The sequence below is a fragment of the Myxine glutinosa genome, chromosome 1, assembly GCF_964187855.1.
Source record: "Myxine glutinosa chromosome 1, kmMyxGlut1.1, whole genome shotgun sequence".
Taxonomy (NCBI): domain Eukaryota; kingdom Metazoa; phylum Chordata; class Myxini; order Myxiniformes; family Myxinidae; genus Myxine; species Myxine glutinosa.
In genome coordinates this window covers 256,126,372-256,150,371 of record NC_136261.1, presented here as the reverse complement: position 1 = coordinate 256,150,371, position 24,000 = coordinate 256,126,372, and the positions used below count along the sequence as shown (strand labels likewise).

General features: G+C 41.9%; 1 protein-coding gene across 6 annotated transcripts in view; it reads right to left on the bottom strand.

Moving 5' to 3' along the window:
• Positions 1–24,000, bottom strand: part of LOC137436619 (transmembrane protein 121-like) — a 188,574-nt gene that overhangs the window by 11,221 nt on the left and 153,353 nt on the right. For 3 of the 6 annotated variants that reach the window (XM_068130575.2, XM_068130604.2, XM_078786153.1), the window contains 2 exons: positions 3,657–3,754; positions 2,810–3,514 (listed from right to left, as the gene is read on the bottom strand). In XM_068130575.2, coding sequence (XP_067986676.2) covers positions 2,810–2,861 — 52 coding nt within the window. In that variant the 5' untranslated portion in view covers positions 2,862–3,514; positions 3,657–3,754. Of the gene's footprint in view, positions 1–2,809; positions 3,515–3,656; positions 3,781–24,000 lie in introns of all 6 variants that reach the window. The other 3 variants (XM_068130584.2, XM_078786148.1, XM_068130593.2) reach the window with 2 other exon arrangements.

Below are 24,000 nucleotides of genomic sequence, written 5' to 3'. Positions count from 1 at the left end.
TTTGACAATTTCCTCAGTAACAGGAGTAAACGAACTAAGAGGTCGTCTGTGAAAGCAGTGTTCAGCATCATCGAAGGAAAGGAGTGACTGCTTGTCAAGATTGTTTCTTATTGACTGAATTTTATTGTGAAAGAAATGCAGGAAGCGTTGGGGTAGTTCGTTTTGAGGAAATGCAGTGGGAAGAACGGATTTATTTTTGGTGGCAAACAGGCGGTTGGTAATGCTGAACAGTTGCTTGCAGGAGGAGCTCCTAATAATCCGATCAGAAATATATGACGTTTTTGCTTTCAGAATGATTTTTATGACGAGTCTTTTAGCTATGTTATACAACTGTTTATGGACTGTGAGGCCAGTCTTCAGCCACTGTCTCTCGGCACGTCGTCATTCCTTTTTGGCAGCCCTGACTTCGTCGCTGACTGTGCTGAACCACGGAGTACTCCTGCATCTGGCAACGGCGCGCCGTGTCAGGGGAGTCCAACGCTGTGCGGAGGCAACAGTCGAGGTCTTCTGCAGTGACATAGGAACGGCCAGAGGGGCGGGTGTGAAGGTCCTCTTTAAAGGCGGAACGGTCGATGGCATGAATGTTGCGGGCAGTGATGAAGGTGGGCTGAAGACGAGGAACAGCAATACTCAGGTGGCTGGTGACACAGAAGTGGTCCGAGGTGATAGCACAGGTCACTGACGTGGCCTGCACCAACTGATCATCGCATCTGTGCACTGTGTGCACATCTGTGTAATAACCATAAAACCAACCGGAAGACAGTTTGGAAGACAATTGACCAATGGGCCATTTGGACGCACCAGCTACATTGCCATGGAAGACAGGCAGGCCGAAGACATGCCCAGGGGAGCCGAGATTGGCCAGGGCAGAGCAATAAGCAACTCGCTATTGGGCAGGAGTTGACCAACAGTAAGGCCGGGGTAAGAAGGGACTCGTGATTGGCCAGGGCGGAGCAACAAGCTACCCGCTGATTGGTGGAAAGAAGTCCGAGGAGGAAGCAGAGTGCCAATTGGCAAGGACCACTGATGACATCAGAGGCAAGCAAGAAGCGGCGCGCTGATTGGTGGAGAAGTGCTGATGACGTCATGACCCCGACGATAAAAGAACTCCAGGACCGACATTTTCTCTCTTACCTTTCGCCCTTCATGCTTTGATCTTGCCCTCGACGACCTCTTGCCCTTCCTCGCCTCTTGCATCTTCCTCTGTCCCTCGACGTTCCTGCCTCTCGCATGCCCCTGGTCCTTGACACTCTTGCTGATACCATCCTTTGGCGTGCGAGGAGAACGGAGGCCGATGCGGCTGGGGAGGCAAGCTGCTCGCCTGCCGTCCAAGATGGACGGTGCAGCGAGGCCTGGCTTTGTGCGTGCACGCCAAACGACGAGTGGTTTCCCACCAACACCGGAGCAGCGTCAAGACTGCGTGCTGGGGCCCGGACGATTGCTGACAAGGCACCGATTTGAGTTGAGTGCCACAATTAAACTACACACCATTATTTTCCAGTTCTTTTATTCCCCATTTGTCCGTGTTATAAGTCTGGTGTGAAGGATCCCATAGGAACTTAGTTTTCCCGTCGCGTTTCTTGTTATCGGCATCCGTTTTAATAAATCCTTTTGTTATTTTCCTTATACATTTCTAAACCCGGTTTTTGTTTGAGTTAATTTCTGCAAGTTGAAGACTGCCCGGTGGGATCGCTCAGGTAAGCGCTTCAGCTTCCTCCCCTTTCTTTCCCTGCATAGATAAAGTCCGCAATTGAACTGAACGCTTCGGAGTAAAAGCTTGCTATTGACCATTCGTGATCCCTGTGGTGTTCACCTGAGGGAATCACACGACATTATTATTACTATTATGAAAACAATACTACTGAAACGATACACTACTCTACTGTATTAAGAAACCTGGACTTAATTTGTCCAAAGCGGACAAATGTGAAGCATAAAGCCTAAGGCCTATACGTACCGTTTTGTTGGAAGATACATAACACCGATGCTTTCGATATTTGATTGTCATTTAAAAAATCGGTTTGTTTGTGTTTCACACTGAATGAAAAACGTGAAGGTAGAGCTTGGCGATTGTGATATATGACATGTTCGACGATATATTCGGCCTGAAAGAAATTGGAATCAAAATGCCGGAGTGTGGAGAGTCAGCCGCCTTACCATCATAATAACATCAGACGTAAGTTCACATCACTCTGTCATGTGACCAGATCCTCAGCTCTGATTGGTATATGTTTGAGGGGACATACATACATACATACATACATACATACATACATACATACATACATATGGACGGACGGAATTCTACGCCTGTGGGCTACGCCGTTAAACTAGTTTCCATCAGAGGAATACTTATGTTTGTTGTTATGCTTTCTCAATCCACAATGGCATTGAGGGACAGAATTAAAAAATAAATAAAAAGAGTTTTATTTAAATTTAAAAAATAAAAGTCAGAGCATGCACTCATTGACCAATGGGTACACATACGCAAAAGATTTGCTGATTTCAATCAAAATGGAGGTTTGGTGCGAGGCCTGGTTTCATCGTAATGTCTTGCACGCCAACACAAGATGTTGAGTTTATTTTCTCCATTTTATTGATCTAGGCGTTTTTTATTATTTTTTTTTTTGCAGTTTTAAAAAGGTTTAAAAATCGACATATTCAAAAAGCATTTTAAGTTGTATGCGAGTAACAACCACCCAAATCCTTCCCATTTAAACTCGAGGTGAGTGATGAGTCGTGTGTCACGGCCATAGGTATTTCAATCGAGTACGGGCTGTCATGGGTTCATTAGTGGTCGGCGAGTTACCTGAGATTAGTCGTTCAGCCTGAAGCTGTTGTCCAGGTGTGGTTAACCGCATGGAGCTGCTTCATGGTTGCAGCCATTCCACGATAACCAAAGGAGAGCCGATGTTTTGCTGCTGGCAGCTCTCATCTGTATCCAACTTCACAAACAGGATGTTCCACCTGCACTTGGCACAAATGTAGAAGTCAAATGATTTGTGGCAATGGAGTATTGATCTATAACTTCATGTCTGCAATCTCACTTTGTGGGATTTCGCCAAAACTGCAGCAAAATCCTCAGTTTGTCAAAATCATCTTCAACCATCTCTTGCTGCACCAAGAGTGTCTCACTTTTCATCCAGTCCTGGTATGTTCATGGAAATGATAGCCTAGCACGGAACAATTTAGAGTATACCATTCTATCATTCGAGTACTACCAATATTGGACGTTTTCATTCGACTGAAAGAATACTTTCCATCGAGTTCCTTGGACATGTTCCGCGTCGTCCATGCAAAGTCGAATGCATCAGCAAATTGCCAGCTTCAGTCAAAATTGCAGGTTGCTGTCTGATTTTTTGCTTTTCATATCACACTGCAGTCCAAGCTTCCCGTTACGATTCAATTCCAATTTCGATGGAGACCTCCATCTTTATCCGCGACTGGAGAAGAGCATCACAGTGGAAAACAATTGATTTCTGCAGGTAACAGCTGGTTCGTCTTCACGCTCAATCTACAAATTCCAGAGGAAAGGAGGAAACATAAAAAAGGGATAAAGTACTTGATTTACCTCTGCTAATAGAGTACTGCAGTTAAATAAACACTCCCTGCACTCCCCAGGGATTTCTATTCGACAAAATAAAATTGCCTCTGACCTGTGAAGATGCAGGTCTACAGCCCCACAAATAGGCAGCCACCTTCCAAGAGGTGGTTACGGTGCTTGGATCGCATGGTAGTTGAGATGATGTTGTGGCTGTAATGAAAAGCAACCGTTCCACACTGTAAACCGAGAAAATGCAAATGAGAGAATACCCATCACAACTGAAGATAACAATTCAATTAAAACAAGGGGCTATGGGGAGACGCCACCTCCCTGGCTTTGCCTCATTTAATCAAGGTGAACAAAATTACTATTTTCTGGATTACCATGACCGCACGAATTTCCCACAGGCATATGGTGTTCAGAATGATGATTAAAGCAAAATTTACTCTTTACTTCTTGGCCATGGCCAGACATCCATCTGCCGAGATAAATCTGGTGTCCTTCTGGAGTAAACGCGATGGCCATGAAATTGTAAATAGACTCGAGTCGGTTCAGCGCATCCATCGTGCATAATCCACATGACATAAACAGAACACTGTGATAAATTACACAGGTCGCACAGTAAACTAGCTGCATCAAGGAGGTACAAGGAAAGTTTTAGGCACAGGAGGAGGCCATTGGACCAATCAAACCTTTGCCGTATTCACACCTCAACTCTTGTTTTCTGTCATGTTCAACCGACTTGTTTTCATATCGCAGGCAGGTAGATGCGAACATACATGCGGTGAATCCCAAGCAGGGAATTTTTCCAAGGTAGTGGCAAACAGTGGACCACTCTTTTCCCAAAAAAAATACAACCGGCCTTACGTCTCGACCTGTCAAGGGCTTACTCTGAGATGAAGCACATCCTGCTGGCATTGCATGAAAATGGCGATTTCTAGTGAAGTCCAACTTCATTGGGGATTGGACCCAGACAAGACACGTCAATGGTGAACAGTCCCAAATCACCCCCATCATACCCTTAATGACCGATGTACCATGTTATACTCTGTGATACAATGCGTTGGTTCTACAGAAGCAATTTCTTGGCAAAGGTCATGCTGGCGTTTGCCATACCTCTTCCAGCAGGAGTCAAGGCATCAATTTGGAATTTGGCTATGGCGCAAGCGATAGCTTGCCTATTGTTTGCGAAGGACACTGTGCGATTGCCCTCCCTGTGAAACACCAGGATGACAGTTAATAGCTGGGATGGGATTCAAACCCAGGTCAGTGGGCTTATAGGCGAGTGTGTGTACCTACAGTATAGTCGAGGCCCATCATATGATACTCATAATAGATGAAACTAGAACGGCACATGTAAGAACGCATACCTCCACCAGGCTGAACAGTTTATGTTTTGTATCCCAGTGATACCATACCTGAACCAAAGTCGAATGGCATTGTTCTTGTCATCTACCCAACTCCTCCACCTAGTTTTGTCTTAATGCGTCAACAACTATTGAGATAACTTGCTACCGTGAAATGGGGTGAATAGGGACAGCAACGTGAATTACCATATCTCCGGTTTTCCCTGGACATGTCCTCCTTTTCAGTCCTTAAATCGCTGTCCAGCCGGGTTTATAAAGTACTATCAGTTGTACCCGGCGTTGCCAGGGTGGGGGGGGGGGTGGAAGAGGGGGTCAGGAGAGGTAGGGTGAGGAATGGAGTGGGGGGAGTGGAAGGGGAAGGTGAGAGAGAGGTGAGGGGAAATATATACTACATATAGGCTACATCTTTTGGGGTGGTATGGCTTTGACAGGCCCCTCCGTTTTAGAGGAGGGGTGAAGGGAAGGAGGAAAAAATTACCCATACAAAGAGTGCTTCATAACATCAGTGTTGGTTGCCCAGATAAAAAAGGAAATTGTAATACCCTCTGCCACCATCACCAGGTGGCGCTACACGGTACACATTGACATAGAGAATTTACGCCACTCTCCCGGTCCCCCACACACCCGCATTAGGCCGTGGCCACATAGCCTATGTTACCCCCCCAGAAAAAGTTGTATTTGTATTTGTACCCCGAGTAAAGTATATAAGCGTTTGTAGCTGGAGTAACCGGCGTTGCTCAAGCGAAAAAGAAACATAAAATATCTGAAATAAGGGCAAATATAATGGAAAAGCAATTACATCCAAATCAGAATCCATCACAAATGTCAAATCATCATTTTACCTTTTTGTTGAATATATGCAGGTGACTGTGCCATTGTTCATGATGGTGGTTAGGAAGAAGAAGAAGCCTTACCACCACCTTCGACCACTTCCGGAATTGTTTGATTACTGTGTTCAAATGTCTGGCAAATGTTTTGTATCTATTTATGTGAATGTGTACTTGTGTATAACTGTCATTAATCAAAAAGGCTTTGGCACTATGGAGCAATTTTTTTTTTACATTTCAAATATATTGATTTTTTTTTTGCCGAAAACACTCCCAAGCGGTCACTGATGATCCTCTCAAAGTTTGACGAAGATCCATTCATCCATCTCTGGGAAAGATTGCGACACAGACAGACAGACAAACGGCTCTCTTATATAGTAGATCTAAATAGATCCGAGATTTCGCCATTTTTTTTGCATTTTCAAAGGGGTAAATTTTAAGATCTGGGATAATATTTTCCCCTATTTAAACGGTTAAACCACTTTTGTACATTTTCTTATGGTCATAAAATATGGTGACGTGACGTTTGAACCAGGACAGCTTGGTACAAGTCCGTACTACGCCATCATGTCGTAATGAACGTGTTTAAATGTCACGCGTCCACTTCCTGTCTAACCTCACATTGAGAGTTAAATGGCATTCTCAGTGTCTTTTCTGAATCCGAAAAAAAATGCAAAACAGGAAAAGCATCCGTAAATGAAAATTTACGTAAAACACCCGAAAAAAAACAAAAAACGTCCGTAAAATAAAAACAAACCCTTAATCGATATCTAACAATGAAAAATTGTAATTTCTATAACTGTAAGCTGTGAAATAAAATTGTCAATAAAAAATTATGTAAAACCATAAACGTGTCCGTAAAATAAATAAGTAAATAAATGAAAACCTAAATTGATATCTCGCAATAGGTGTGCCTCTAATCATAAAGCTTCTATTTATTATATACCTACTGACGAAGCACGGTTTGTTATTATTATTATTTTTTGTATACTGAATCGAGGCTCGTGAAAGAGCTAACATTTATTTCACAAACAAATCAACCAGACAAACAAAATATACAAAAAGAGGGAGCGGAAGACAAGATGGGGAGAGAAGGGGAAGCACACAACCACAACATTTGAGAGCAGGGAGAAGTGTGGGAGGGAGAGGGCTTGGGGGGAGAAGGGGGGGGGGGGGGGGAAGAGAGGTATAAAACACAAGGGGACCGAAATTACCGGGGGTAGAAAAGATCAAGGTTTTGGATGGGGGAGGATAAGAGATGGTGGTGAACAGCTGTTTTAAAGACCTGGAGGGTGGAGTGGGATTGAAGAGAGTGAGGGAGTTTGTTTACTTACATATTATTACATATGTACATTATACTACATTACATTATACATTATATTACATTACATAATTACATTACAATTACATATTATTGCTTACATAATGTGTGAGCATACACCGCTTGTACATATATATATGTATATGTATATATATATATATATATATATATATATATATATATATATATATATATATATATCTGTGCAGCGTCTGTCCTGTGTTGTGTTGTGTTGTGTTGTCACTGAACTACTTTCTCAAACTTTTGTGAAATCGTACCAAACTTCTGGAATGCACATATCTCTCCCGTCGGTATGTCCTAAGGGTATTTCTTTTGAAAAATGTTCCAATTTTTATATATTTTTTGGGGGAATTTTTTGGGGAATTTTTTTTATTTTTCAACTTAAATTGTTTATAAAATGTGATATCACGTATATTACAAATACATTTGTGCAAAATAATTGTTTGAATTATGATTGGTTTAAACCATGACAAAACGGCAACTCGGGTACAGTCATTTATCTATACTAGGACGTGCCCGTACGTGGGTGCCCGTTCCTTGGTGCGGCCCAGCATCTAGTCGAGACCCAGTCACCCAGGCCGATCACCCATTCCGACCCCAAATTCCTCATCGACGATAACTAAACAATATATTATATGAATCGCACCGTACATACCTCCTTCTAGATCTTGTTCTTGTCTTGATATACTCACTCAGGCTCACTCTATTACGACTGAGTCCTCCCAGCTCCTCCAAATGGCGCCCGCTACGCCTCAAATTCACATCGGCCACGCCTACGCAACAACGTGTTCTGTGATTGGCTGGCCTACCCCGCAACCTGTTCTGTGATTAGTTTGGTAAATAAATCGCCATAGCTCGGTAACTACTTCTCCGATTAATATGAAACCTTGAAAAGGCACATCCTTGAAAAGGCCCGTACGTGGGTGCAAAAAAACATGCGTGCAAACAACAACAACAAAAAAAAACTTTGAAACCACGTGGCAGTAACGACCACAGAACCCCCCCCCCCCCCCTCTATTTACATGAAATGGTTTGGTCCATTCGCAAAGCCAAAGCGAACGGCTTGCGAGTACGGTAGAACCCCCCCCCCCCTCTATTTACATGAAATGGTTTGGTCCATTCGCAAAGCCAAAGCGAACGGCTTGCGTTACTTTTACTAATAGCTCGGTAACTACTTCTCCGATTAATATGAAACCTTGAAAAGGCACATCCTCAGGTCCCCAGCAATATATCTGGCAAGTTTCAATTAGATCGGACCCGTGGTTGTCGAGAAACAGCGGTCACAGACAAACACACACACACACACACACACAGACACACACACACACAGAGATTACTGGAATTATAGATAGATATCTACACATCTGGGCAGTGTCTGTGTTGTCACTTAATGACTCCCTCAAACTTTTGTTTCCGTGGTTGTGAAGTGTTTTTAATAACGTTGTGGTGGTTTTGAATTATGTGGTGGTGAGGTGTTTTTAAATGACATGGTGGTGAGGTGTTTTTAAATGACGTGGTGGTGAAGTGTTTTTAATTTCGTGGCTGTGAGGTGTTTTTATTAACTGTTTTATGGCTGTGAGGTGTTTTTATGAAGTGTTTTATGGCTGTGAGGTGTTTTTAATTTCGTGGTGGTGAGGTGTTTTTAATTTCGTGGTGGTGAGGTGTTTTTATTACGTGTTTTATGGCTGTGAGGTGTTTTAATTTACTTGGTGGTGAGGTGTTTTGAATTACTTGGTGGTGAGGTGTTTTAAATTACTTGGTGGTGAGGTGTTTTGAATTACTTGGTGGTGAGGTGTTTTAAATTACTTGGTGGTGAGGTGTTTTAAATTACTTGGTGGTGAGGTGTTTTTATTATGTATTTTATTGCTGTGAGGTGTTTTTTATTATGCCTTTTATGGCTGTGAGGTGTTTTAAATTACTTGGTGGTGAGGTGTTTTAAATTACTTGGTGGTGAGGTGTTTTGAATTACTTGGTGGTGAGGTGTTTTGAATTACATGGTGGTGAGGTGTTTTGAATTACTTGGTGGTGAGGTGTTTTGAATTACTTGGTGGTGAGGTGTTTTGAATTACTTGGTGGTGAGGTGTTTTAAATTACGTGGTGGTGAGGTGTTTTGAATTACTTGGTGGTGAGGTGTTTTGAATTACGTGGTGGTGAGGTGTTTTGAATTACTTGGTGGTGAGGTGTATTGAATTACTTGGTGGTGAGGTGTTTTGAATTACTTGGTGGTGAGGTGTTTTAAATTACTTGGTGGTGAGGTATTTTGAATTACGTGGTGGTGAGGTGTTTTGAATTACTTGGTGGTGAGGTGTTTTAAATTACTTGGTGGTGAGGTGTTTTGAATTACGTGGTGGTGAGGTGTTTTGAATTACTTGGTGGTGAGGTGTTTTAAATTACGTGGTTGTGAGGTGTTTTGAATTACTTGGTGGTGAGGTGTTTTGAATTACGTGGTGGTGAGGTGTTTTGAATTACTTGGTGGTGAGGTGTATTGAATTACTTGGTGGTGAGGTGTTTTGAATTACTTGGTGGTGAGGTGTTTTAAATTACTTGGTGGTGAGGTGTTTTGAATTACTTGGTGGTGAGCTGTTTTAAATTACTTGGTGGTGAGGTGTTTTAAATTACTTGGTGGTGAGGTGTTTTGAATTACTTGGTGGTGAGGTGTTTTGAATTACTTGGTGGTGAGGTGTTTTGAATTACTTGGTGGTGAGGTGTTTTAAATTACTTCGTGGTGAGGTGTTTTAAATTACTTGGTGGTGAGGTGTTTTAAATTACTTGGTGGTGAGGTGTTTTGAATTACTTGGTGGTGAGGTGTTTTGAATTACTTGGTGGTGAGGTGTTTTAAATTACTTGATGCTGAGGTGTTTTGAATTACTTGGTGGTGAAGTGTTTTAAATTACTTGGTGGTGAGGTGTTTTAAATTACTTGGTGGTGAGGTGTTTTAAATTACTTGGTGGTGAGGTGTTTTAAATTACTTGGTGGTGAGGTGTTTTGAATTACTTGGTGGTGAGGTGTTTTAAATTACTTGGTGGTGAGGTGTTTTAAATTACATGGTGGTGAGGTGTTTTGAATTACGTGGTGGTGAGGTGTTTTGAATTACTTGGTGGTGAGGTATTTTGAATTACGTGGTGGTGAGGTGTTTTGAATTACTTGGTGGTGAGGTATTTTGAATTACGTGGTGGTGAGGTGTTTTGAATTACTTGGTGGTGAGGTGTTTTGAATTACGTGGTGGTGAGGTGTTTTGAATTACTTGGTGGTGAGGTATTTTGAATTACTTGGTGGTGAGGTGTTTTGAATTACTTGGTGGTGAGGTGTTTTAAATTACTTGATGGTGAGGTGTTTTAAATTACTTGGTGGTGAGGTGTTTTGAATTACTTGGTGGTGAGGTGTTTTAAATTACTTGGTGGTGAGGTGTTTTGAATTACTTGGTGGTGAGGTGTTTTAAATTACTTGGTGGTGAGGTGTTTTGAATTACTTGGTGGTGAGGTGTTTTAAATTACTTGGTTGTGACGTGTTTTAAATTACTTGGTGGTGAGGTGTTTTTATTGTCTTTTATGGCTGTGAGGTGTTTTAAATTACTTGGTGGTGAGGTGTTTTAAATTACATGGTGGTGAGGTGTTTTGAATTACGTGGTGGTGAGGTGTTTTGAATTACTTGGTGGTGAGGTGTTTTAAATTACTTGGTGGTGAGGTGTTTTAAATTACTTGGTGGTGAGGTGTTTTGAATTACTTGGTGGTGAGGTGTTTTAAATTACTTGGTTGTGAGGTGTTTTAAATTACTTGGTGGTGAGGTGTTTTTATTCTGTATTTTGTGGCTGTGAGGTGTTTTAAATTACTTGGTGGTGAGGTGTTTTAAATTACATGGTGGTGAGGTGTTTTGAATTACGTGGTGGTGAGGTGTTTTGAATTACTTGGTGGTGAGGTATTTTGAATTACGTGGTGGTGAGGTGTTTTGAATTACTTGGTGGTGAGGTATTTTGAATTACGTGGTGGTGAGGTGTTTTGAATTACTTGGTGGTGAGGTGTTTTGAATTACGTGGTGGTGAGGTGTTTTGAATTACTTGGTGGTGAGGTATTTTGAATTACTTGGTGGTGAGGTATTTTGAATTACGTGGTGGTGAGGTGTTTTGAATTACTTGGTGGTGAGGTGTTTTGAATTACGTGGTGGTGAGGTGTTTTGAATTACTTGGTGGTGAGGTATTTTGAATTACGTGGTGGTGAGGTGTTTTGAATTACTTGGTGGTGAGGTATTTTGAATTACGTGGTGGTGAGGTGTTTTGAATTACTTGGTGGTGAGGTATTTTGAATTACTTGGTGGTGAGGTGTTTTGAATTACTTGGTGGTGTGGTGTTTTGAATTACTTGGTGGTGAGGTATTTTGAATTACTTGGTGGTGAGGTGTTTTGAATTACGTGGTGGTGTGGTGTTTTGAATTACTTGGTGGTGAGGTATTTTGAATTACTTGGTGGTGAGGTGTTTTGAATTACGTGGTTGTGAGGTGTTTTAAATTACTTGGTGGTGAGGTGTTTTTATTCTGTCTTTTGTGGCTGTGAGGTGTTTTAAATTACTTGGTGGTGAGGTGTTTTAAATTACTTGGTGGTGAGGTGTTTTGAATTACGTGGTGGTGAGGTGTTTTGAATTACGTGGTGGTGTGGTGTTTTGAATTACTTGGTGGTGAGGTATTTTGAATTACGTGGTGGTGAGGTGTTTTGAATTACTTGGTGGTGAGGTATTTTGAATTACGTGGTGGTGAGGTGTTTTAAATGACGTGGTGGTGAGGTGCAATCGTCCCAAACTTCCAGTCTGCACCTACCCCTCCCCTATGTACGTGCTGAGGGGTTCTTTCTTGAAAAAAAAACATTGAACCTAAATCTTCAACCTAAATTGCCTATAAAAATGTAATATCACAAACACAACAAATACATTTGTGCAAAGTAATTGTTTGTATTATGATTGGTGTAAATCATGACAACACAGCAACTCAGGTCCAGTCATTAGCCTCAGTTAAAATAAGCCCGTTCCTCAGTACCAACACCTGTGTATATATATATATTTGGCTGAATCCCCAAGGAGAAAACAATTGCCTGAGAAAACACCACAAATGTAACACGCAATATCACCTTTTACATCATTAGGTCATACAAAGACACTGAACTGTATGTGATAAAACCACCCTGAGATTAGAAATGTCGAAATGAGTCATTCCTTTATTGAAGTTGGAAACATTGTTGTATTTCTTTCACATTTTGCATTTTTGTTATTAGCCAGATAAGGTAGCTTCGTGGTATCAGGTGTCCATCCGAGCTGTCTGGGCTTCAGATCAGTGGGCCTAATCCCAATAGGTGTCACTCACCCAGTGTTTCCATAAAATTGTAACCGACAAGTTCTGGAAATGAATCTAATATTCTCCAAACTTTTAGATTCTATGTGGATGTGCCACCTGTTATCATCACATCTTGATAACTTTCGATAACCGTAATCCTATTTTGCAAAGAACTTGAAAATTGACTGAATTCACTTTGCCCAACAACATCGATAAGCGAACGAAGTGAGACTGCGAAACAGCGCAGAGTTTCCTCTACTTTCCACTCACAGCAATCTTCGCAGATAATCTAACGATCAACGAGTACAATAAATCAAATAGCTCCATTGATATCTGCCTCTTTTAAAATAAATCCATCGTTTGATGTACATATTGGAATAAAATAACCATGGTTATATCCCACAATTCCTTGCGGTAAGCATGTCATGATGGAAATCGGTTTGGGGCTCATCTCCAGCACTTGAATCGGATTCGGTGCCAACAACAGGAGGCAACAAGTATCGTGAAGCCTGTGATTTGTCACCTATAAAGATCCCACGATGAAAGTGGTACACACACTCACCTCTGAGCTGTGTAGACCGCGTTCGGAATCCCGACCCAGCTATAAATTGTCATACTTCTTCAATGTTGTGCCATCCCTCTAGTCAGGTTCACTATGTCAATAAATTATATTTCGTTCAAAATCATGGTACATTAGCAAACCTATACATTTTTGGAAAGGTTATAGCATAAGGAAACTAAAAATCAATGTTTACATTTGGAGAGGTACCTGTATGGCGGCCATTTTGGATTTTCAAAATGGCCACTGTAAAATACATATTTTGTTCTATTTCTGCCTCTAATTACCCTAAAAACTTTTAAAAATATACTAAACCTATATTTTCAGGGACAAGGAATCCAATGAAAGTATCAAATTAGTGCTATGGGGAATGGTAAGACACGAATCAAAGGTTTTGAATTGCAAAATACTGTCTTTATATTCGCGAAAAGTTGCATAATCAAATACATGTTATCATTTTGTACAGGCAGTTAATAACATCAAAATGTGTCACAATAATTCATATCACCAAACATACACAGGCAGTCAGCAAAATCATATATACACATGCAGTCAGTATAACTTCACATCCACACGGGCAGCCAATGACAAAATATACACAGGCAGTCAATGGCATCAAACATACACGATTACAGAATATGCCATTTAGAGTTCGTCGTCACTGTCCTGTGTGTCGTATCCGACAATATAGTCCGCATCGTTTTCACAGTCCGTTCCACACAAGCAAAGGTCGGTCAAATTGATTGGCAAATCGAATTGGTCGAATGGTCGATCGAATCGAATTCGATGAGTCGAATCGAATCGATCGAATTGGTCGAATGGTCGAATGGAATTGGTCGATTGGTCGAATTGGTCGAATGGTCCATCGAAGCGATTGGTCGAATGGTCGAATGGTCGAATTGGTCGAATGGAATTGGTCGATTGGTCGAATCGAATTGGTCGGAATTGGCAAATGTAAACATTGATTTTCAGATTTTCCATGTAATAACGTTTCCAAAAATGTATAGGTTTGCTAATCTACCATGATTTTGAACGAAAAAACATAGTGAACCTGACTACTCGAACTGAGGTTAAATTGGGCATCCTATCTGCCGGCATTAGTAGTTGAACGTTACAGAACCCATTTGTCCTTCACGAAGAGTAGGCGAGCTATCGGGGGCACCACGGGCAAATTCCTGCTCTAACTGCTGCTGGGAAGGCAACGGCAACCCACCCAGTATAACATAACCCTTGCCAAGAAACTGCTTTGGCAGCACCAATGCTCTGTAGTAGAGTTTGGTACATCAAAATCAGAACAGTGGGGAATCTGTAAAAGGTATTGCTAGATTTAATATTGAACATGATTTGTCAGCTCCACTAATACCAAAGTGTCTGTGGGAAATAAATCTTGCACACAGTCTAATCATCTCAGCATGTGCAGTATTAAACCAATTAGAGAACCTTCCCACACTGAGCAGCTCAAGCATGACAACACAATGTGTTCCGCAAGTCAAACAGCGAAGAGCCTGCTCATTGGTTGGGCTTGAGCTCCCGAGCACAAGGTTTGCTATAATTGTCGTGAACTTGTGTTTAAGTCGCCCTCGTCTCCCGGTGCAGATCTTTTCATTACTTATCTGCATCTCACCTCTAATAACTACACCAGCTGCGCAAGTCGCACGTAATGTGAAAACAATACGAATCAAAATATTTTCAGCCGCCATCAACCTAAAATGAATCTCAGTTCAATTATTCCGTTTTCCTGCGACCTCGGAGTGTTATTACTTCGCAAAGTTTCATTGCTATTTGACTCGCAATTACAAAATGATAACGGAAATAAAAATGGATGTTTGGCTTAGAGAATATCTAGTGCCTTCCGGCGTTGCCCTGAGGGTATTTAAAAGTCAACCGTGTATTGTGAAATGTCGTCACAAGTGGGCCAAACCAGGTAGGGCAGGCACAATTCCACCGCACTGGAGGTCACTACTGATCCTGCTGGGTTTTTTTGCCCAAACAATCCAATAGTAATGAGAACGGCACTCGGTAGAGAGCATACCTCCGCCAGGTGAACAGTTAACGTTTTGTATCCCAGAGTAGACCAGAAAATCACAATACAAAATCACATTTAATCAAAATCATCCGTCCACAACTTTTTGAGATATCCTGCTATGTATCGTTTTTGGCCCTATCTCCCAATGGTGAAGAATCACTTAAAAAATTATAGTAGCCGGATCCGAATCCGGATCTTCACCAAAATCGAATCGATTCTTCCTTGTCACACACACAACCTGTCCACCAGGTTTCGTCCAAATCCATCCATAACTTTTGGAGATATCATGCTACATGTTGGTTTTAGCCTTATCACTCAATGGTGAAGAATCACTTAAAAATTAAATAATTGTCATATCCGAATCCATATTCAGATCTTCACCAAAATCTAATATATTTGTCCTTGTCACACACACACAACATGTCCACCGAGTTTCGTCCAAATCCATCCATACCTTTTTGAGATATCCTGCTATGTATGGTTATTGGCCCTATCCCCCAATGGTGAAGAATCACTTAGAAAATTCTACTAGTCGGATCCAAATCCGGATCTTCACCAAAATATAATAATTTCTTCCGTGTCACACATGTCACCTCTCTATCAAGTTTCGTCCGAATATGTCCACAATTCTTTTAAGATATCTTGTTCAAAAACGGAATGAATTCATTCATTCATTCATGTTCAAAAACGGACAAACAGACAGACAGGGGTGAAAACATAACCTCCGAGTAAGGGAAACATATGAAAATCTGTTAACTAAATTGTTACCAAAAAATTTCTTCACCAATATGTTTGTAAAGGTGTGTAATAACATGTGTTAAAATGTTGAAGGTCAACTCCCGTGGGAAACCCAGAAAAAAAGCTGTTGAATTCCGGTACCGAAAAATTATTTTCGAGAATTTTTATTTTTTTAAATCGGCCCTTAAGTAACTTATGAGGGGTCAAATAAGGGTTTTTCATGATTCTGAGTTGATTGTTAACATTTATATTTCACCACAGACACTCCTTTGTGGAAAAATAATTTCTAAATATATCTCATTTTCTACTTTGCAGGACATGGAGTCTAGCAATATGGATGAAGACGTTACTCCACCTGTGCTCAATTGCTTCATCTGTGCACGCTCGGATACACCAGCTGAAAGGCTCATACAGGCAACTCCAAAGGGAAACTCAACTTTATTGAAACAAGCAGAAACTGTCGAAAATGTTACTGTTGTGGAACGTATGAAGGAGGCTCAAAAGGAAGGAAAACTGAGGTACCACCAGAAGTGTAAAAATGATCTGTACAACAACTTTGTTGCAACCACCAAGAAGTCAGCTCAAGCATCAAAGGCAGAGAAAGAGTCATCAAAGTTGAAGAGAAGACGCACGACTTGTGAGTTCAGTTCATCAACTGGCTGCAGTTCTAGAAGATCACAGTCAGTTGACCTCCTGTATAAGGATGTATGCATTCTTTGCAACCAACCAGCCCAGCTCTACAAAAATAATCCAGCACAAGCTAGAAAGAAATACAGAGTGCCAGATAATTTGACTGCAGATACACTGAAGGCAAGCTTGCTGAAGACAGCACGGCGTCGCGGGGATGACTGGGGCACTGAAGTCACTGGACGCCTGGAAGGGATCAACGACTTGGTAGCAGAAGAAACACTGTACCATTTGCGATGCAAACTCATGTTTGCGAGAGGTGACAGTTTGTCCAAGACTGATAAGGAAGGAAAAAGGAAGAGAGGACAGAGGAGTATTGATGAGGAGAGAGAGGCAGTTTTTATTGAATTCTGCGAATGGTTAGACTCAGAATTAGAGCATGGGGTAATGAACATGGACCAAGTCCATGAAAAGCTGCAGGGGTTTGATCAGTCACCAGAGAAGAGCCTTTCTTATTCAAAGCATTGGCTAAAGATAAAACTTCTAGAGAAATACGAAGACACCTTGTATTTCACAACACAGGAAAGAAGGGCAGATGTACTCTGTCTCAAAGATGGCACCGACAATATTCTGCGAGCGCATCATGCTAATCTTGACCATGGAGATGAGAAGACTCAGATCATAAAGACGGCACTCAAGTTCATATCCAATGATATTGCCTTGATTGATTTAGGTCCAAAGTCATACCCCACCACACACAGTATGACTGACATCGATAGTCAGCTGACACTTGTTCCTGCAAGCCTTCAGATGTTCTTGAGACCGATTGTCAAGACAGACGAAAGAGTTGCCGTTTGGGGGCAGAATTTTATTAAGGCCTGTCGACCTCGGTCTGGAGTATTGCCATACCAAATGGGGCTTGCCATACAACTTGATCATAGATTTGGGTCAAAATGGATGCTCAACAAGTTCCACCGGCTGGGATACACTGAGTCTTACACGGCGACACAAAACTACAAATACTGCTTCCTTAATAGTAGGAGTGGAGATGATGTTCCAGATACTTCTGGCACTCTTGACACCATTGTGGAGGAAACCGATGAACAGATCAATGATGAGGTTGCGGTTGATGCTGCGCTTGAGGATCAATCAGTGATGACAGCCAAAGTGCCAGCCAGTGAAAGTGAATTGTCAAGTAATGATCAGGTGGTCTTTATGGAGGTTGGGGAAACAAACAATGCAGTCACTCAGTTTGTTGGAGACAATATAGATTTAAACATTGTCTCTATTCACGGAAACACTCCCTTTCACTCAATGGGTTGGATCGAAGTCACCTCTCCGGCACCACCTTTGCCAGATCCACAGACAACAGCAGCTTTCCCCCGGGTGAAGTTGAAGGCACTCGACAAAGCTAAGATCCTGAGAGGAACTGAAGTAAAGATTATTCCATTTACGAACAGGAAACAGATAGGAACGAACGCGATCATGTTTCTCCCCCTCGCTGAGCTTTCCTCCTCCCTGGCTCATGATCAGCCACTCCTCACTCCAGGTGACACACTCTGGGCAGCGGGGTGGGTGATCAAAGCCAACGATGCTGAGTTCCCACACTCCAACTGGAATGGCTGGATGAAGAGAATCCATGCTAATGATGCAAAGCAGCGCACACAGATCGAGGTCCTCCCAGTTATTGAAGGAGACCCATATGACCTCAACCCCAATAACTCTTGAGTATTATATATGTATGTGAAATAAAAGCTACTTTGTGTGTAAATGTAAAAGTGAAAATATAAATGTTAACAATCAACTCAGAATCATGAAAAACCCTTATTTGACCCCCCATAAGTTACTTAAGGGCCGATTAAAAAAAAAAAAATTCTCGAAAATAATTTTTCGGTACCCGAATTCAACAGCTTTTTTTCTGGGTTTCCCACGGGAGTTGAACTTCAACATTTTAACACATGTTATTACACACCTTTACAAACATATTGGTGAAGAAATTTTTTGGTAACAATTTAGTTATTTGGTGGTGGAGGTAATGAGGCTGCTTTTGTTTCCAGAAACTGAGAATCCAAACTCTTAAATGTAGCCATCTTCTTTAAATATGGCTTCGATTTTTAATGCACAACCTCCACGATATCAGTTCATTCTACTCATCAGAAGGCTTGTCTCCCACGATGAAACTGAATCTCTGGGCCTATTACTTTCACAGCTCTCGTCTGCCGGCATAGATGAGGGCGAGACTACCGGAAGTAAGCTGTAACACGTGCCCTTTTGTGGTTTGTTTTCAACGTATCCAATCACGTGACTTGTCGCGAAGGGTGCACCAACCGGAAGTTACGTAATTCCGCGGGCGCCTATTAGTTGGTAGACGTTAAAGATCCCATGGTGTCTTTCGTGAAGAATAGGTCAGCTATCACAGGCATCATGGACGAATTACATATTCCTCCTCTAACCTAGATTCTCCTCTAACCTAGGGCGTTGAATCAGCGGCACAGCTGCACCCTCAACCAATGAGGCTATCCTGGTGTAAGTTTCACCCTTTATGCATGTTTTGTGCATTTTTGAGTGGAGCCCTCTACTGGCATATTCTGCCCCTCGTACACATATTTTGTGCACCCTTGAGTGTTGGCGCCCCCAGCTGGTCATTTGTGTTAATGTAACAGGAAGTGATGTAACCGGGTGTGACCTCAGAGGAAGTGATGTAACAGGGTGTGACCTAAGAGGAAGTGATGTACCAGGTTGTGACCGAAGAGGAAGTGATGTACCAGGTTGTGACCTAAGAGGAAGTGATGTAACAGGATGTGACCTCAGAAGAAGTGATATCTCTGAGCTTTCCATAACTTGTATCTCAGTTAATACCTCATAATCCTCGTTTTTACACCTTCAAAATCATTCCCTGTAATTATAAGGCGGTCATTTCGCAGTCATCTTATGTCAGTAAGATTGTTGCATATATAGCGATTGAAACATGTTATTGTGTGCTGAGTTTGCATTTGATGGATCGGTTGGCCTGGCTTGGTACTCAGTGTCATCAAGCACTAGTTGACACTACTAGTACCTGACTGCAAAGCCGCAATGAGCCGGCGAAGCCAAAGCCTCTTGCCACTATTTTACCCATCACGATGGCATCAGTAGGTTAGGTAGTTGATAGGAGGTCAGTGTAGGTACCGTACCTGGTAAGACTTGGTAAAAGAGAAGAGCAGACAGTCCTCCCCAATACCTACATACAATAAATGTCACAAGAAGCTTAAGGAAGTAACTATACGATGTGCTAGCTTAAGGCCTATTTTAAGAAATTTTAACTGGGCTGAACATACGTTTTCACAGTATGTGTGTCGTCTTCTAACTTCAGTCGCTGTCAGGGCTGGTTCTCTCCGGGCACTGCGGCTTCCCCCACCAGAAGAAGTTAGCTTGCAGTAAGATCAGTGCCGACAGATCAGACGATAGCGCCGTTTCAACGGCAATGTGTGACTGTCGACGTCGTTAATCAAACCGAGCTTTCTTTCTTTATGTAAACCGCTTATACCGTATTTCTGGCCGTGAAAAACGATCCCCTACGGCCACGAGATTTATAAAAAATAATTCTTTGTCAATTTTAGAATATTTGACGCCATTTTCACCCTCCGAAACGCGTAATAAGCTTTAAAAAAATATTTTTTCAAATGCTCGAATCTCATTGGTTCTGGTGTTTGGTGACGATTTTCGTTGAAGATAACGAGGTTGGTCTTAACGTATATTAATTACAAATTAGAGGTGCATTAGATTGTGAATCAAAGAACGACGGGTGAAACAAACTCCTATTGAACTTTTTCGCAATTGTTTTATGCAAACTTTCGCATCCGGTCGATGGCGGCCTCCATTGCGTGATTTGGTTTTAGAAATATTTTTTCAAATGCTCGAATCTCATTGGTTCCGGTGTTTGGTGACGCTTTTCGTTGAAGATAACCAGGCCCGTGCGGGCCGAGTTTGGTCTTAAAGTATTTTAATAATAAATTAGAGGTGCATAAGTTTGTGAATCAAACAAAGACGGGTGAAAGAAACTCCTATTGAACGTTTTTCAATTTGTCATGCATACTTCCGCATCCGCAAGATGGCGGCCTCCATTGCGCTTCGGAATTCTCAAGCCAAGGCATAATCAGGTTTTCGACATAATACGTACGCGTTTATTGACAACACCGGCTTCGCCGGCTACTAGTACCGACTGCAAAGCCGCAATGAGCCGGCAAAGCCAAAGCCTCTTGCCACTATTATACCCATCACGATGGCATCAGTAGGTTAGGTAGTTGGTAGTAGGTAGGTGTAGTAGGTACCGTACCTGGTACGACTTGGTAAAAGAGAAGAGCAGACAGTCCTCCCCAATACCTGCATACAATAAATGTCACAAGAAGCTTAAGGAAGTAACTATACGATGTGCTAGCTTAGGGCCTATTTTAAGAAATTTAAACTGGGCTTAACATTCGTTTTCACAGTATGTGTGTCGTCTTCTAACTTCATTCGCTGTCAGGACTGGTTCTCTCCGGGCACTGCGGCTTCCCCCACCAGAAGAAGTTAGCTTGCAGTGATTAATTCGGTGAATTCCGTCTCAACTTCGGATATTTCCGGCCGTGAAAAACTATCCGTATTTCTAAACTAAATATGTAAACCGCTTATACCTTATTTCTGGCCGTGAAAAACTATCCCCGACGGCCACGAGATATCTAAAAAATAATTCTTCGTCAATTTTAGAAAATTTGATGCCGTTTTCACCCTCTGAAATGCGTAATAAGCTTTAAAAAAATATTTTTTCAAATGCTCGAATCTCATTGGTTCTGGTGTTTGGTGACGATTTTCGTTGAAGATAACGAGGTTGGTCTTAACGTATTTTAATTACTAATTAGAGGTTCATTAGATTGTGAATCAAAGAACGACGGGTGAAACAAACTCCTATTGAACTTTTTTGCAATTGTTTTATGCACACTTCCGCATCCGGTCGATGGCGGCCTCCATTGGGTGATTTGGTTTTAGAAATATTTTTTCAAATGCTCGAATCTCATTGGTTCCTGTGTTTGGTGACGCGTTTCGTTGAAGATAACCAGGCCCGTGCGGGCCGAGGTTGGTCTTAAAGTATTTTAATTATCAATTAGAGGTGCAGCAGATGGTGAACAAACAAATACGGGTGAAAGAAACTCCTATTGAACGTTTTTCAATTTGTTATGCATACTTCCGCATCCGCAAGATGGCGGCCTCCATTGCGCTTCGGAATTCTCAAGCCAAGGCATAATCAGGTTTTCGACATAATACGTACGCGTTTATTGACAACACCGGCTTCGCCGGCTACTAGTACCGACTGCAAAGCCGCAATGAGCCGGCGAAGCCAAAGCCTCTTGCCACTATTTTACCCATCACTATTGCATCAGTAGGTTAGGTAGTTGGTAGTAGGTAGGTGTAGTAGGTACCGTACCTGGTAAGACTTGGTAAAAGAGAAGAGCAGACAGTCCTCCCCAATACCTACATACAATAAATGTCACAAGGAGCTTAAGGAAGTAACTATACGGTGTGCTAGCTTAAGGCCTATTTTAAGAAATTTTAACTGGGCTTAACATACGTTTTCACAGTATGTGTGTCGTCTTCTAACTTCAGTCGCTGTCAGGACTGGTTCTCTCCGGACACTGCGGCTTCCTCCACCAGAAGAAGTTTGCTTGCAGTAAGATCAGTGCCGACAGATCAGACGATAGCGCCATTTCAACGGCAATGTGTGACTGTCGTTAATCAAACCGAGCTTTCTTTCTTCATGTAAACCGCTTATACCGGTAGGTGCAGGACAACATCATAAATCAGACAAACCTACTGAGCATGGGAGCATGGGATTGAAGCCTAATTCGGCTTTTCAGGTCTACCACTAAAGAAGAGAAAAATTTCGAAAATGGCCCAGAGTGGTTTACTTTCCAATTACGTTTCGTGAGAACATTGTTTTTTATCGCGAAAATAGGTGATAGACGCTGATAGTGACCTGTAAGTACTCTTGAACATCCTCAACAACACATATATGCTGGTGCGAGCACTCAAAGGTCTTTACACGCTTTAGAGAAATTTAGCAGTGTACAGTTAAAGTGTAGACTTAAACTGGTAATTGAAACAGTGTAGATTGTAACCTAGTGAATGAGCAGGAGTCACATGACACTTTTTCTCACGAATTAGCTTGGGTACCCAAGACTTGGGTACATTTATGTCGTGGTTAAGCATAAACGTCGTCCTTCATGCCACATCTGATAGGTCGGTGTGGCGATGAAGAATGGAGGCGAAACATTGTTCCTCGTTTTGGCTTTGACCGAGTGACATGGCGTTTTGCAGAATCGAGTCGAAAAACACGCTGTTCAAGTGCTCGTACTTTTTCGCTGTGCAGTAAGCGAGTGACTTGATACGTTTCAGTTCATCAGCTCTAGCCCACGTTGTTGCAGTATTAACAACCATGCACATACGGTCGTCGTTCAACAAGTAGTTAGGATTCCAAGCGAAGTCCGGAATGGTGTCATCGTCACCAGCATATTTTGCACGAGACAATGCGACGAATAGTGCTCCTGGATTGAGACTTTCGAATTTCGCTCTCCCCGGATGAATAACGATATATCTGTTAGGTTCGCCAACACCCACAGTAATTCCTTGACAGCGATGAAAAGTTGCTGCCCATCCAAGTCTCAGAGGTATTTGCGTACGTTTGCAACAGTTGCAATCAATACGACGCTCAATTGACACGATCGGCACGAGCTTTGGATGATCCTCCAAAAAAGGAGGACCCGTATATTTCGGAATATTAACGATGACGACATCTGGTAATCCATCTTTTGGTGAACGACCATTTTCGTAAATGATGTCCTCAATATGACCCGTAGCTCCGTTGTAGAGAACGTGCTCAACAGACAAATTGGAAGTAAGACAAACTTTGGCCCCTTTGCAAAGATACAATAATCGAGGTAAACCTTGGGCCTTGTCACTCTCTGCCACCCTGGCGTGTGGTCCAGTGTTATTTGATGGGATTTTCGCTACAGGCACATCACGATTGGCGGTTTGCAGTTGACGCTTATTGTGTGCCCATTCGAGCTCATGGGTAGGAAAAACGAATACAGCATTATCAGCCATGTATAACATTTTTCCGTCCCATATTTCCGTTTTAGTTCGTCCCATTGGAACGTCCTCCACCATCTTGCTTGCTGTGGAGTTGTCTTGTATTCTCTCAATGACAATAAAGCACTCTTCAGTTGTGACTTGTCTCCTGCTTGTCTGATTGATTGGTAAGACGACGCCCTGGTAAGATGTCCTGTGTCGAGGGCGCTGATTGGCTGACCTAAGCTGATCGCTGATTGGTCAGCTCACAAAATTTCGAAAATTCAGACCTAAAATGACACAATTTGCATTCTGGATGAGATTAAAATTGATAAAATTTACTTCTTGATTTAATTCGGTGAATTCCGTCTCAACTTCGGATATTTCCGGCCGTGAAAAACTATCCGTATTTCTAAACTAAATATGTAAACCGCTTATACCGTATTTCTGGCCGTGATAAACTATCCCCGACGGCCACGAGATTTCTAAAAAATAATTCTTCGTCAATTTTAGAATATTTGACGCCGTTTTCACCCTCCGAAACGCGTAATAAGCTTTAAAAAAATATTTTTTCA